This window comes from Ascaphus truei, chromosome 5, assembly GCF_040206685.1.
Source record: "Ascaphus truei isolate aAscTru1 chromosome 5, aAscTru1.hap1, whole genome shotgun sequence".
Classification (NCBI taxonomy): Eukaryota; Metazoa; Chordata; class Amphibia; order Anura; family Ascaphidae; genus Ascaphus; species Ascaphus truei.
The window spans coordinates 37061116-37076751 of record NC_134487.1 but is presented as its reverse complement, the minus strand read 5'-3'; the positions used below and the strand labels follow the sequence as shown (position 1 = coordinate 37076751).

The following is a 15636-nucleotide window of genomic DNA, read 5'->3' as shown; positions in this document are numbered from 1 at the left end:
AAGCCAGTGGCAGTTTTCCTGCACACCCGCTACCAATAATCACCACTATCACAGCTTAATGTAATGAATAAGGCCCTAAAAATGTGTTACTTTTCAGTTGGAACTTTGAAAGCAGAATACATGTCAATCAAGTGTTTTCTCCACTATTGGCCTATCCCAGTGGTAGGCCACATGATATGCTTCAAGGGACGAACATTACCATGTATGTATGTATATATAGGAGAGGGCAGTATTTACCAGCACACTGTCATTAAGCAGTTGAGGGGGTCTGGAGAAGCTATGATCCACTACAGTAACATCTCTGCTCCCTCGGCACTGGGCAGAGAAGGAGTACGGGCTGCTCCGGTGATCAACATTTGGGGGTGCCTTGGGATCCGAGGATCCCATGTTGCCCACCAATGGCTTTACTCCTCTAAGTCTGAGTACCAATCAGGACAAGGCTGGGGTGCTTTGGATATGGAAGGGCAATGCAGGTCTTGCTAACACAGAGTTATATCACATATATTTGTGAGCTAAATTAAGTCTGACTCCTTCAGAATTCCACGTTTTTAAATACCTAATATATTTAATACAGGAAGAAAAACCCAGGGAGGTTTCAATGCTTGTAACTGATCAACTACAATAGGGGTGCGCAAACTTTTCAGTCTGCACACCGTGCCTGCTCTCCCCCCCTGCTCACGTTCCACTCCATACCTTGTCTCTGGCGTCAAATAACGCAACGCTGTGACCCCCGTGGCGTTGCCATGGTGCCCAAAGCCGACGGAGACAAGGTAAGTGAGTTACCGAGGCCTCGCACGATCCCCTGACATTTCATTTAAATGCTTTAGGGAAGAGTGCGGGGCCTCTGTAAGCGCCGTGCGCACCCCTGAACAACAGTATCTATTGGTCCAATAAAAAAGTATGATACTACCTACTCATTCTCCCACATTTTGAAATTAAGGCCGTGCCTATAGGGCCTTCGTTGGCGCCGGCGACACGGCGGGTGACGTCACCCGTCGCCACCGGCAAAAGTTATGCTTCGCTGGGCCGCGGGGTCGCGGGATTCCGGCAATTTGATTTGTTCAAGGACCGTCACGTGATGCGACAGCCCTTGAAAAATCAAATTTTGCCGGCTTCCAGTTTCCGCAACGTCGCACAGTCACTTTGTCGCCGTCGCGTGCACTATAAGCGCACGCGGCAGCGGCAATGTATTTGTTTTCGGGCGGCGGCGCCGTCGCCGGCACTATAAGCGCGGCCTAACTTTGTAGAATTATTTACATTGCTTAAAAAAACAAATACAGAGGGGGGTGGGGTACGGAGAGAGTAACCCCGCAAGAACCTATTTGCACTCGCTAATCTCAAATAAATGGTTAGGAAAAATTTAATCCTTGGGTGGAGCCCATACACCATTTAATAATACATGTAAAACAATTTATTCAACATCTATGCAAAGACACTTAACGACTAATGGTTAAAAATTGATCAGGGGGTAGGTGGGGACAGAGGGTAACATATATGGTGCCTCCTATGTATATGTATATATATATAGTAATATCACACAGGTATTTGTCTAGCACCAATGGACACGGATACAATACAAGCCTCCCAAATGTCTATATAGATAGTCTATTGCCTCAACCTGTGCACTGTGACATGTGTGTATATATGTATCACTTAGTACATTCTATGGCTGGCAAAAAGGATCGATACAAACGGATGTCAGTAGCCTGCTGCGTCAGCCAGTGTATACAACCCTATCTTAGTGAGGGCTTATAATATGCTCGATCGCACACAGTAACTGTTTAGTAATGTATCCCACCTGGTTAGTATACCATCTGCTACAGCATGTTATATGGGGTATAAATTCAGTACGGTTATGTCCCTTGCAGTAGATTCAATCGCACACAATAACTGTTTAGCAATGTGGGACAGGGAAAACAAACCGACTCCAGCGGTTATAGGCAGCTAGCTGCGTCACCCAGGATATATGGTATGCAACCCAGTCTCAGTAATAGCCTACAGTAGGCTCGATCGCCGGATTGTGATCCCGCTGGGGAGAAGGCATACAACCTGGTATTTCCGTCTCTCAGTTACAGCTCCGACCCCGCGCCACCTGATGACGTCATAGTTGCGACATCAAAAAACGAAACCGACGTACGTTTCGCGCCACCTGGCGCTTTCTCAAGGTAATGCAGGCACTGCTTGAGCGTCATTTCCCCGGTATTTTATCTTGGTTGGCTGGGGGTGCGTCTTTCTTAGTAGCCAATCATTAACGGCGGGGAAGCATGACGCGGGCATATAGAGACCTGTCCATTATTAGTTTGACATGTGTAATGCTCTTGATGCCCTATTAAAGAGATATTCCCTGAGTGTGGTCCAGTTAATGTGTCATAACAAGTGAACCTCATAGGTGTAAGTACACCCATGTTTAAATAAACAGACATGGTATGCCATGGATTCAGCTATATGATTGTGTGCAACATACACAGGTAATACAATGAATTGTGGCGTAGGTGTAATGAAACAGCACTGTGGATTGAGGAAACCCTTACACATAAGTGTATGAGTACATGTACACATGCACATACACACATATACGCGTGCATATGCGAATGTTTAGCGTAGGAATGTGTGATCCTTAAATCGGCCGCCTCTAATAGTCAAAACGACCAAAGGGAGTTTTAGAAACCCCAACTGTATACCAGATCCCCCATATCCCCCAAACCAAGAGCGAACATGTGCACAGTTGTGTACTGTGTAGGACTGTATGATCTTAGTGTCGCCGCCTCTAGCAGTCAATACGGCTATAATGGGTTTAATACTCGGACTGTATTCCCCGAGCCCCAAGATGTACAAGCACATTCGTATACTGGTGTATACCCAGAACATGTGTACATGGAGGAATTGTGAGTATATTGGGCTATAAAAACGGAGTGTAGATGTACCCCTCGTTAAGCCCGTTTGGCTGAAGGGTGAATATATATTGGCATTCGCGTTGCAGTAAACGCTTATCCCAATTACCTTTCCGTGGGCCCCATGGGAGATGTTCTATTCCACAGAAGGTCAAATATTTTGGGTCCCCATTGTGGAGTTCATTGATGTGGCGTGCAACCGGGGTATCGATAGTGTTTCTTATCGCCCCCAGATGTTCCAGGACCCTCACCTTCAGGGCCCTGTGGGTTTTCCCTATGTACCGCATGCCACATCTACAGGTTATAAGGTATATCACTCCCACTGTAAGGCAATTGATAAAGCTTTTGATAGTATGATCTACTGTACCTATCTTGTCGGGGATACTCTTTGTAACCCCCATGAAGGGGCACGCCCGGCATCGACCACAAGGGTATGATCCCACTGGTCTCCTGTCGCCCAGCCATGTACGGGGAGTTATGGTTTGGTAGTGGCTATGTACTAGCCTATCTTTTAGGTTCCTTGCCCTCCTGCAGGTCATTGTCGGTCGGTCCTGCAATACATGCCTTAAGTCAGGGTCATTCATCAAGACATGCCAGTGCTTCCCAAAAATGCCCCTCAAATCATTCCACTGTTTATTAAAGTTACCAATAAACTGTATGATCTTAGTTTCTTGTGTATTGGTATTTTGTCTCTCGACGAGTAAAGGTGTACGTAGGGAAAACCCACAGGGCCCTGAAGGTGAGGGTCCTGGAACATCTGGGGGCGATAAGAAACACTATCGATACCCCGGTTGCACGCCACATCAATGAACTCCACAATGGGGACCCAAAATATTTGACCTTCTGTGGAATAGAACATCTCCCATGGGGCCCACGGAAAGGTAATTGGGATAAGCGTTTACTGCAACGCGAATGCCAATATATATTCACCCTTCAGACCCTTCAGCCAAACGGGCTTAACGAGGGGTACATCTACACTCCGTTTTTATAGCCCAATATACTCACAATTCCTCCATGTACACATGTTCTGGGTATACACCAGTATACGAATGTGCTTGTACATCTTGGGGCTCGGGGAATACAGTCCGAGTATTAAACCCATTATAGCCGTATTGACTGCTACAGGCGGCGACACTAAGATCATACAGTCCTACACAGTACACAACTGTGCACATGTTCGGTCTTGGTTTGGGGGATATGGGGGATCTGGTATACAGTTGGGGTTTCTAAAACTCCCTTTGGTCGTTTTGACTATTAGAGGCGGCCGATTTAAGTATCACACATTCCTACGCTAAACATTCGCATATGCACGCGTATATGTGTGTATGTGCATGTGTACATGTACTCATACACTTATGTGTAAGGGTTTCCTCAATCCACAGTGCTGTTTCATTACACCTACGCCACAATTCATTGTATTACCTGTGTATGTTGCACACAATCATATAGCTGAATCCATGGCATACCATGTCTGTTTATTTAAACATGGGTGTACTTACACCTATGAGGTTCACTTGTTATGACACATTAACTGGACCACACTCAGGGAATATCTCTTTAATAGGGCATCAAGAGCATTACACATGTCAAACTAATAATGGACAGGTCTCTATATGCCCGCGTCATGCTTCCCCGCCGTTAATGATTGGCTACTAAGAAAGACGCACCCCCAGCCAACCAAGATAAAATACCGGGGAAATGACGCTCAAGCAGTGCCTGCATTACCTTGAGAAAGCGCCAGGTGGCGCGAAACGTACGTCGGTTTCGTTTTTTGATGTCGCAACTATGACGTCATCAGGTGGCGCGGGATCGGAGCTGTAACTGAGAGACGGAAATACCAGGTTGTATGCCTTCTCCCCAGCGGGATCACAATCCGGCGATCGAGCCTACTGTAGGCTATTACTGAGACTGGGTTGCATACCATATATCCTGGGTGACGCAGCTAGCTGCCTATAACCGCTGGAGTCGGTTTGTTTTCCCTGTCCCACATTGCTAAACAGTTATTGTGTGCGATTGAATCTACTGCAAGGGACATAACCGTACTGAATTTATACCCCATATAACATGCTGTAGCAGATGGTATACTAACCAGGTGGGATACATTACTAAACAGTTACTGTGTGCGATCGAGCATATTATAAGCCCTCACTAAGATAGGGTTGTATACACTGGCTGACGCAGCAGGCTACTGACATCCGTTTGTATCGATCCTTTTTGCCAGCCATAGAATGTACTAAGTGATATACATATATACACACGTGTCACAGTGCACAGGTTGAGGCAATAGACTATCTATATAGACATTTGGGAGGCTTGTATTGTATCCGTGTCCATTGGTGCTAGACAAATACCTGTGTGATATTACTATATATATATACATATACATAGGAGGCACCATATACGTTACCCTCTGTCCCCACCTACCCCCTGATCAATTTTTAACCATTAGTCGTTAAGTGTCTTTGCATAGATGTTGAATAAATTGTTTTACATGTATTATTAAATGGTGTATGGGCTCCACCCAAGGATTACATTTTTCCTAACCATTTATTTGAGATTAGTGAGTGCAAATAGGTTCTTGCGGGGTTACTCTCTCCGTACCCCACCCCCCTCTGTATATGTATCTTCATATCCTGTATGCACCCTATCTTCCACACTATCCCTTATTGGTGGAGAGCGGCATTATATTTTGTTATATTAAAAAAACAAATCCCTGAAATAACACATTGACCATGAACTGGACTTCGTTTGTTTTGGTCCGAGGAGTCATTGCACCTCTAATGTTCTTCCACACAGATCAGTTAATAAACCATATACTTTATTTTATTGTTTGCATATTGTTTTCATGACCTCTTCCATCTCTAGCATATGAAAACTTGTTTGTCTCTTAGTTACAGTTTTGCAAGTCCGATGTACATTATGGCACATACTGTAACACAAACACTTCTCCTGCTAATTAGCATGTTTTTATTCTAGGTGAATGTAAAAATCTTCAAGAACTAAATGTGTCAGAGTGCCAAGGCTTAAATGTAAGTGTTCATATTTTTCAAAGCAACTAAATGTATTTTCATGTGGCATTACAAAATTACAGATGTAATCTTGAATCTGGAGCCCAAGCCAAAAAGAAAGTCTCTGCTTTATATGATCTACATATGGATTCACTTATTCGTTTTAGCAGAAGACCGTTGACCTGGGTTGTGGAATAAAAGGCTCTTGTTGCAGAAAGAAAGTGAAAAAAAAAAATACATTTGTTTTATAGCTTAAGAATACATATTGATCTATTTTACATCCACTAAAACTAAAACTGCAATCTGGATAACACATTCAACTTGTTATTTATTAGTTAGCTGCATGAATGGTCACATTTGATTATTTTTTTTTGTTGGAGTTTGTGATATTTTTATATTAAATGAGGTATGGTGGATAAAAATAAAGTGTCAAGAATTCTCCACCATATAACATACAGCAAATAAAAATATCACTGGTGAGCACATTCGAGTCTCAGACAGGTTTGCAATCCTGATTTTCACAATTCTCTCTTAGAATACAATACTTCCACTTCAGCTAGGAATTCTGGGTAATGACATGCAAATGAGCACAGTATCACCTTTTGCTTCTTGTCTAATTTAACATGGTTGCCGGATAGAGTTTCGCACAGCCCCACCCTACTAACTTTCCTCACACTCATTTCCTCCTCCTCCCCATGCGACACACACACTTCCACCCCAATACACTTAGAATTGCTCCTCCCACACCCGCTCACATAACCCCCCCAATACACACACAATACCCCCTCCCAATAAAGACACCACTACACACCCCAGATACAGACACACTACACCCCCCAGATACAGACATACTACACACATCCCAGATGCAAACACTCCTCCACCAGATATAATTACCACTGCCACCAACAAATACAATTCCCCCCCACAAATACAATTGTCACCCCCCCTTACAATTGCCACCCCCCACCAAATACAATTGCCAACACCTCCCACATAGAATTACCTCCCACCACAAATTCCCCCCACACAAGTACAATTCCCCCCCCCCCCCCGGGTCCCACAAATACAATTACCACTTACCTGGCTTTCCCCAGCTGCTGCCTCTTCCAATTCCGGGTCTCTTTGTCCCACACAGGCCTTACCCTAGTACCGGAAGCTGAACTGACTTCCTGGTGCACCCAGCTTCTGGCGCGTACCGGTGGGAGAGAGAGGACGCAGCAGCTGAGGAAAGCCAAGGCCCGGCAGTAGCTGGGCCCGACCTTTGGTTGCCGCCACCAGGCCCCGGCTTTTCCCAGCTGCGGCCTCTTCCAACGCCGTGTTCTCTCTTCCCCTGGTGCATGCCGGACGCTGGGTGCATCCGGAAGTCAGGCTCAGCTTCCGGCGTTGCACCGGCGAGAGAGAGAAGACAGCGGTGGAAGAGGCAACAGCTGGGGAGAGCTGGGGCGCAGTGGTAACGGCAACCAGAGGTCCATCAGCAGGATGCAGAAGTTGGGTCCGACCTGTGGCTGGGCCCAACTTCCAGCGTTGGCCGCCCTGGCACCTCTCAGCCACCGGACTCCCCCATAGCCACCGGACCCGGGACACTTGTCCCGGCTCACTCCCCCTGTCAGCAGCCCTAAATCTTATGCCTGCCGCATTACACTGCTGCAAAACAGCATTCTGAGATGTGAATGTGCTTACAAGTGATATTTCTATTTGCTGTACACAAGTGCAGGATTTTAGTTACTTTTTACCCATCATAACTTATGTGTGGTTGAAACCTATCCCAACTTCAAATTGCAAAGCCAGTATAACCATTCTGACACTGATGAGACTTAAAAGGTCGAAAAAGCTGTCTGTGAGTAGAGTTACTGGCTATGCACTGCTTTAACTTTAGGCTGTGCTGAAAAGCTGTGTAATGTCGCAGGCTCACAGTGTGTGTTCATTTGCATGTTATTTCCCAGAATCCCTAGCTGCAGTGGAAGAATTGTATTCTACAAGATAATGGGGAGAGGCAGGGTTGCAGACCTGTCAGAGACGTGAATGTGCTCACAAGTGATATTTCTATTTGTTGTATGATATTTTTGGAGAACCAATTTAGCAATCTTTCCCAGATGTTTGTACATGAGAATGCAGTCTCTCTGGAAGAGTAGAATTATTGCAGGTTGCTACAGATGCAGCCACCAGTATCAGATCACTTGCCTGGGAAATTCTGGGGCAGTCTCACAGTAAATGCCTCAACATTTCTGTGAGATTCTTAATGGCCCATCGGATTAACCCAGCGGGGGGTCCCTGCAGTCCCATTCAGTTGGATTTAGTTTGAATGGAACAGCAGGGACCCCCGCTGTGTTAATCCGATGGGCCATTAAGAATCTCACAGAAATGTTGAGGCATTTACTGTGAGACGGCCCCAGAATCTCCCAGAATTTCCCAGGTAAGTGTTCTAATACTGGTGGCTGCATCGGTATACACTTTGTGGACCAATATGATTCTTCACATACAGTATACTGTACGTATACCTGTGCACAAGCTTATTTTTTTTCTTTTTGCATAAGTCTCTTCTTCAGATGTCAATAGATACTTGCGAGTCTTGCAAGCTTTTGGACAGCTATTCCTATGAAGGAATATTTTGTAAGTCCATTAAAAGATATAATATTAAACAAACCTACACTTCTCCTAGATAATTCAGCTGTAATTCTGCACTAGCTCAGATGAGGTAGGTGAATAGGTTCCTGCCTATCTACTCTTTTTACCTTTATCTTTTACCACACTGTTGCCATCTTCTCCTCTATGTTCCTGTTATTTCTTGTGAATCTACTCATCTCTACACTCGAAGAACCCCTGCAGTGTTTAAAGCAGCTTTCCTTGTTTGTTCACAATAGTTTTTTTTATCTCACCTGATCCGATGGGTCCTCCAGAGCTAATCCGAAATCCCCAAACTCTAGGGACCCCCTGGTTCCTGAGCGCCCAAAAGTTTTGTCCACTGCAAAATGGCATTGGCTCGCTCTCAAAGCTCTTGGGACATGAGGTTTGCCAGGTGTCCAGTATTGAACCAGACTGTCCTGTATTTGGACTATCTGTCCAGTAAAAAATGAGAGGTAATACTGGACATGTATGTGTCTAGTATTACCTCTAAGGACATTGTGACCTGACCGGCTTGGGGGGGAAACAGGATTTCCCAGAGCAGGGAGAGACCAGGGCTGCTTCTAAGGGGCTGGGCAGCTTTCTCCATCCTGATTGGTTGCTGCTGGGTAATGCAGCCATTCAGGAGGTGTCAGGAGCCTGGGGTGGGGCCAGGAGAGGAGGAAACAGCATGGCACAGAGAGAGGTAAGAGGTGTGTGTCTCAAGTAAGTCACACCTTTCACCATTGTGTCCAGTATTTTTGGACAAGCCACCTGGCAATCCTAATGATGTGTCTTTCTATTTGTGACCCCTCGGCCATATATGGAGCTTTCTTGTGTCAAAACTGGCACAAAAAAAGACAAATATCTTGTGAACTTGGGGGTCCTCGGAGGACAGGGGACAGAGGGATGAATTCTGAGGGACTCTTCAATTCTGGTTTGGGAGGATTGCTGCTTTAAACATGGTTTCCTACCTTACCTCCTTGACATACACCTTACATTTTTTTTGTACCTTCCTACTAATGTTACAGCAAAATTCAGAAGAGACTTGTGAGGTCATGAAAGCTAGTGTACAATTATTACTATGAAGAACTCTCATATTGGTCCAAAAGAAGGTATCATGACCGGCAGCAAACTTTTAGATGAGAAAGAGACTCTTCTGGCTTTCCAAGCTCATGTGCAAGCAATTTCTTTAAAAAGATCCAGTTTTCTGGTAGGCCAATATTTCTACTAGTTATTTACTATTTTAATGGTAGTATTTGAAGATATATACCCATTCACGAGAGAGTGTATGTTAGCTCTTATTGCTAGTTTGAACTCAATTTTTAGAATCCATCTTTATCAGAGCCATTTCTTGCTCTATCCTATATATTCCATTGTTTATTTTTTCCTAACAAGGTCACCCACTGAGAGATTGGAATTAAATCAAACTTTATCCTATTATACTTGATAAATGGACATGTCAATGAAATACTTATCTTTGCACAAATGTTTGTCTCTTTTTATTATTATGCATGGATGTCAAAAGGGAGGTTTGCTAATCATTGCTTTTTGTGTGTGCTTTAATTTATTTTGCACGTCATGTGAAAAAGAGACTTATGAGACTTACAGATGTTGCGGCTGTTATTTCACCTGTGGCAAATCTGCAATACTGTGGAGCAGCTCCATTCATAGAGCCATAACACGCCCAAAAATCATGGGGTACATGGTGTTATCAATGACCTCCCAACGCATTGTATTGGTACAATAATTGTTGGAATTCATCTGTAGAAAGCTCATGTTTCACAATGTCTAAGTAAGACTCCTTTATACTTTATGTATCATAACCTACAACTTTCTATTAATTTCCAGAATCAGTGCATTTGGTTTTGATTGTAGATTCAAGCGTTTGTTTTACAGTGAGAGAGAGTTTATCCTTTTGTATTAAATCTCTGCATACAGAATTTTAATTAAAAAATTGCTACTACAAAATACATTTTCAGGTAAAATAAAAGCAGCAATTCTGCCAAATGTAAATATTGATGTTATTACAATGTTCGAGCCAGAGGTACTTACTGGTTTAGTTGCTTGAGTTACTTCCTGAACATTGACACAGTCGTCCAATAGAAAGCTGTAACATCATCCCACCGATGATGTTGTAACTTCCCATTGGCCTTCAAAACCCACAAGATTTGGCTGCCATTTCGATTTTTCTCCCCCCAAGAATAATAGATAGGCAGGATTGTTGATTTAAGGTGCTCAGGTATCAATTAAATCTCATACGTATTCACCTTTAATGCCAGCACAGCTTGTTTTTAAGACACCGGGTTTTATTAAATTGCTCAATATAACCATGTTTAAATCTATAGGAAACACACCTCCTATTCCCTAGGTACAATGACAAGTCAGGGAGTGTCAATTTGTGTGCCACTCATTGTCCCCTTCTTTTGTGGCCATTCTTAAATCCCTCTCCTGGCTTCCCATTTGGTTCCATATAACCAAAAACGTTCTCCTCACACTAAAGGCTGTACACTCGTCTTCTGTTCTCTACATCTCAGCTTCCATTTCTCATGATACCCCTGCTTTTCTCTTACGCTCTGCTCAGAACTGTTTCCTTTATGCCACTTTCACCTCTACTGCTCTCTCTAGCCCAAAAAAAACTTTTTTCCTCCCTGCCCTCTCACTACCTGTGGAACTCCCTCAGTATACACCAAGCATTTTCTCTCCCCACCTTCAAATCCAATCTGAAAAAACACATCTAGGTGAAGCATATCAATAGCCTGGACTCATGTGCGCTGCTTCCCACAACCACAGAGGCACTTACCCACCATTGTGGTCAGGCATTGCTATCCACTGCACCTGCTTCTTCTCCTGCTGTCTCTATAAGGCCGCGCGTATAGTGCCCGCGACCGGTGACGCGACGGGACGGGTGACGTCACCCGTCGCCGCTAGCGAAAGTTATATTTCACTTTGCTGCGGTGGCGGCGTGGGCTTCCGGGGATTTGATTTGTTCAGGGGCTGTCACATGAGGCGACAGCCCTGGAAAAATCAAATATTCCCGGCTTCCAAAGTTCGCAACATGACGTCGCTCCGTCGCATTGCCGCCGTCACGCTTACTTTAAGCGCAGGCAGCGGCAATGTATTTGTTTTTGGGCGGCGTCGCCGTCGCCCGTCGTGGGCACTATACACGCGGCCTTAGTCTCCCAACATACTGTGCCACTTACATTGTAAGCTGTCTGGAACAGGGATTCTCTTTCCTATTGTCTGATTTGATGTATGTTGCAGTTATTGTATTACAATTCTCAGTATTGCCTCTTTTTTTTTTGTTGCAAAGCGCTGTGTACATTATTACCACTATATAAATGTACATACACGTACTGTAGGGAAGAAGTAATACAGAATTAGACTACTCACGGGAAATGCACATTTTAAATCCTTCTGGATTTTTGTTTTGCTTCAGGATGAATCAATGAGAATCATTTGTGAAGGATGCCCTGCATTACTTTATCTCAACTTATCTCATACAGATATAACCAATGCAACCCTACGAATGATGTCGAGGTAAAGTGCTGCTTTCATTTATTTATTTTAAATGTAGTGAAAATGAAATCATGTTAAATATCTAACCAATGGTTTATACTATTGGAATCCAAACTGCTAAATAAAATAGGTACATACTTCATATATAATCTTCACATCCACCGTAATTCTGGACAAACATTAGCCTTGGATACTTGATTTCTGGCTTTTATTCCCTATCTGCTAACCATGTAGGTTTCCTTTGTGCCTATCCCAAATATCTTTAATTACTCCACTGCATCTGCCACACAACTTCAGATGAAAGGCTGTTCCACTAGTTCACTCAGCCTAAAACAAACAGCAAAATAAGAACAGTTCCAGTGTACAGCAGCAGTGCCATTTCAAAAAGGTATGTTTGGAAATCTGAGTAACTTGGGATCTTTTCTTAGTGTTTTAGAGTACATTTGTGCCAGAAGTGATAGTATATGTTGTATAAACTGTATGTATGTCTTTATTTATATAGCGCCATTAATGTACATAGCGTTTCACAGAAGTACTGTCCAAAAACAGTATGAACGTCTCCTAAACAGAATAAGTAAAGCACTTCATATTGACTAGAGCACATGACTACTTCAGAATTCTAAATGAATGTATATACTGTAAGTATGTGATTCATGGCTTTAGTTTGTTATGAAAGCTTGTATCAAACATCTTCTATAAACAGAGACTTGCATAGTTACATAGTAGATGAGGTTACAAAAATACATATTTCCATCCTGTGTTAAATTTAGATGATAGATACTTAACCATTTACAGTATTTTGATACAGATGAAGTAAAACACAAAACTCCAGTGAAACATTATCCAAATTATGGCTCATAAGGGGAAAAAATACATTCCTTCCTGGCTCCAATAATGGCAGATTTCTCCCTGGATCAACATTTTCCCATGTTTACTTATTTGCTATATCCTTGTATACATTCCCTTTCTAAAAAGATGCCCAACTTTATTTTTGTTTAAAGATATCAATTGAATCTGCCACCACAGTCTGCATGGGTAATTAATTCCACATTTTAACTGCATTTACTGTAAAGAACTACAGCTCAACCCTGTTATAGCGCGATCCATTACAATGCAAATCCGCTTATAACGCGATGTGAGTGTGGCTCCCAATAATATGCAGCAGATCTCCTACCATGCCCCTACCATGCCATTTTCTATCCTCTCCTGTTGACCAGGCTTGTCAGGTGGCAGGGAGCTTGCTGCCTGCGCCCCCCCTCCTCCTCAGATCTGGCGTCAAATGACGTTGCGGGGTCATGTGACATCACGTTGCCATGGCAATGCGATGTCACGTGAACCCGCAGAGTCATTTGATGCCGGTTACCATGGCAACGCGTTGCTCTGATGACAGACAGACACACACACATACAGACACACACACATACAGACACACATACACAGACACACACACAGAGACATACTGTCTCTTTGAGGGAACTGGCTCTGATTTTCCTTTCTCTTCCTGTCATCCTGAAGCTGAAGGCGGAAGCAGGGAGAGAGCTGAAAGCTGGTGCAGATGCTGGGTCAGTCCTGCGTCGGGGTGCCACAGCGCCGCCGGGTCTGGGACAGCTGGCAGAGTTATCCCAGCTCTCCCCCTCTGGTGGCCACGGAACCCATGAGGGGTGCAATGTTCGCCCGAATTTGTTTTTTTTTTTAACACGTAACGCGATCCGCTTATAACGCGATTACATTCTTTGGACACCAAGCACCGCGCTATAACGGGGTTCAGCTGTATTTCCTTTGTTACTGGTGGAATGACCCTGTGTCGTTTGTACTGCCCTTGGGATGAAGTTATTTTGAAAAACTTCTTGTATTGACACTGAATATATTTGAAAATAGTTATCATATCCCCTCTTAGACGCCTTTGCAGCTACTGTCTGACATTGGGCACTATTGCAATGCCTGCTGTCTACATTCACTTCTAAATCATTCTCCATCAAGGATTTACCTACCGTTGCCCCATTTAATTTGTAAGTAGCCTGTTTATTCTTGTTTTGATAATGCATAAACTTACAGTAAATATATATGTGTGAAAGAGAAAAAAAATGGTGGTAATAGCGCTAAGAACTAAACAATAATTATTAGTGTACAACAATATAAATACTTAGATCCCTTAAAATAATAAGGCAAGGCTGCCAAGAGATGCTGACCCAAAAACAAAGTCAGTTATAATACACAAAAAAACAAATACAAACCGGCGCCTAAAAATATCCAAAGATAGTCTATTGGGGATCCAATTGGACCGGAACACACACCACCTCCAGTCTTGTACTTCCAAAGTTGTGACCACGACCAGATGTGACGTAATATGTGGAATCAAGCAAAAAAATAAATCATAGTGCAAACTGCTACTGAAAGGGACATACAGTACAAACACTAGACAAACAACAAAGACAGATACAGGCAAGGCTGACTTAAATGAAAGAGCTAATTTTAATACAACAAGTGATTACAAAATACAGTTGAGAACACAACAGCAGGCAGCTGGTCCGGTTGATCTAAAACCAAAATCCTACTCACGACAAATCAGAAGCAAATGCGCGGTGGATTGTGGACATAGGAATGTAGCAGCTTTTCCACTAGTGGCGTTGGGCTGATTTGAAAACCGCTCCGGCGCTGCAACACCTCCTGGTTCGATCGTCCGTCGCTGGAGGTGTGCTTGGGGGCAAATCCTTTTCTTACTGCTACAAAACGGATAAGCGTGACACGCAGCCTGCAAGTGTTCGTGCCATGGCATTGGTAGCACATGCAGGCTTCTGCGCATGCGTGATCCAAACCTAGGCTTGTGATCCCAGCAGTAGATCAGTGCGCATGCGCACAAAACGCGTTGGATTTTACTTCCTGAGCTTCCGTCACGAACACTTTCAGGCTGAGTGTCACGCTTATCCGTTTTGTAGCAGTAAGAAAAGGATTTGCCCCCATGCACACCTCCAGCGACGGACGATCACACCAGGAGGTGTTTCAAATCAGCCCGACGCCAACTGTATTTTGTAATCACTTGTTGTATTAAAATTAGCTCTTTCATTTAAGTCAGCCTTTCCTGTATCTGTCTTTGTTGTTTGTCTAGTGTTTGTACTGTATGTCCCTTTCAGTAGCAGTTTACACTATGATTCATTTTTTTGCTTGATTCCACATATTACATCACATCTGGTCGTGGTCACAACTTTGGAAGTACAAGGCTGGAGGTGGATCTGTGTGTTCCGGTCCAATTGGATCCCCAATAGACTATCTTTGGACATTTTTAGGCGCCGGTAAATATATATGTGTATTAAACTTCATCTGCCATTTACCTGCCCAAGTTTCCAGTTTATCCAAGTCCTCCTGGAGAGAAATTACATCCTGCCCTGAGGTTCATTTTATTGTATTAGAGTATATTTGTGCCAAATACTATAGTACTAAATGTTGTTCATGATAGAATAATATAGGCAAAATAAGTACTGACCCAAGGAGCTTGCAATCTAATACGTGGTATTAAACATGGAATTAGATGGAGTCAGTTGCTTGAAATTACATAAAGTTGGCACTAGTCCTGACGTAGGCTTTCCAACTTTAAAAGGCAGTGTCCGAGGCAGATG

General features: G+C 43.5%; 2 protein-coding genes across 7 annotated transcripts in view; one reads left to right on the top strand and one right to left on the bottom strand.

Moving 5' to 3' along the window:
* The window catches only part of FBXL13 (F-box and leucine rich repeat protein 13), a 238941-nt gene that overhangs the window by 122398 nt on the left and 100907 nt on the right, over nt 1-15636 (top strand). For all 5 annotated transcript variants that reach the window (XM_075599630.1, XM_075599629.1, XM_075599631.1 and 2 more), the window contains 2 exons: nt 5868-5920; nt 11943-12043. In XM_075599630.1, the coding sequence (XP_075455745.1) occupies nt 5868-5920; nt 11943-12043 (154 nt within the window). The remainder of the gene's footprint in view (nt 1-5867; nt 5921-11942; nt 12044-15636) is intronic.
* Nucleotides 1-15636, bottom strand: part of LRRC17 (leucine rich repeat containing 17) — a 70687-nt gene that overhangs the window by 53559 nt on the left and 1492 nt on the right. The window lies entirely within an intron of this gene.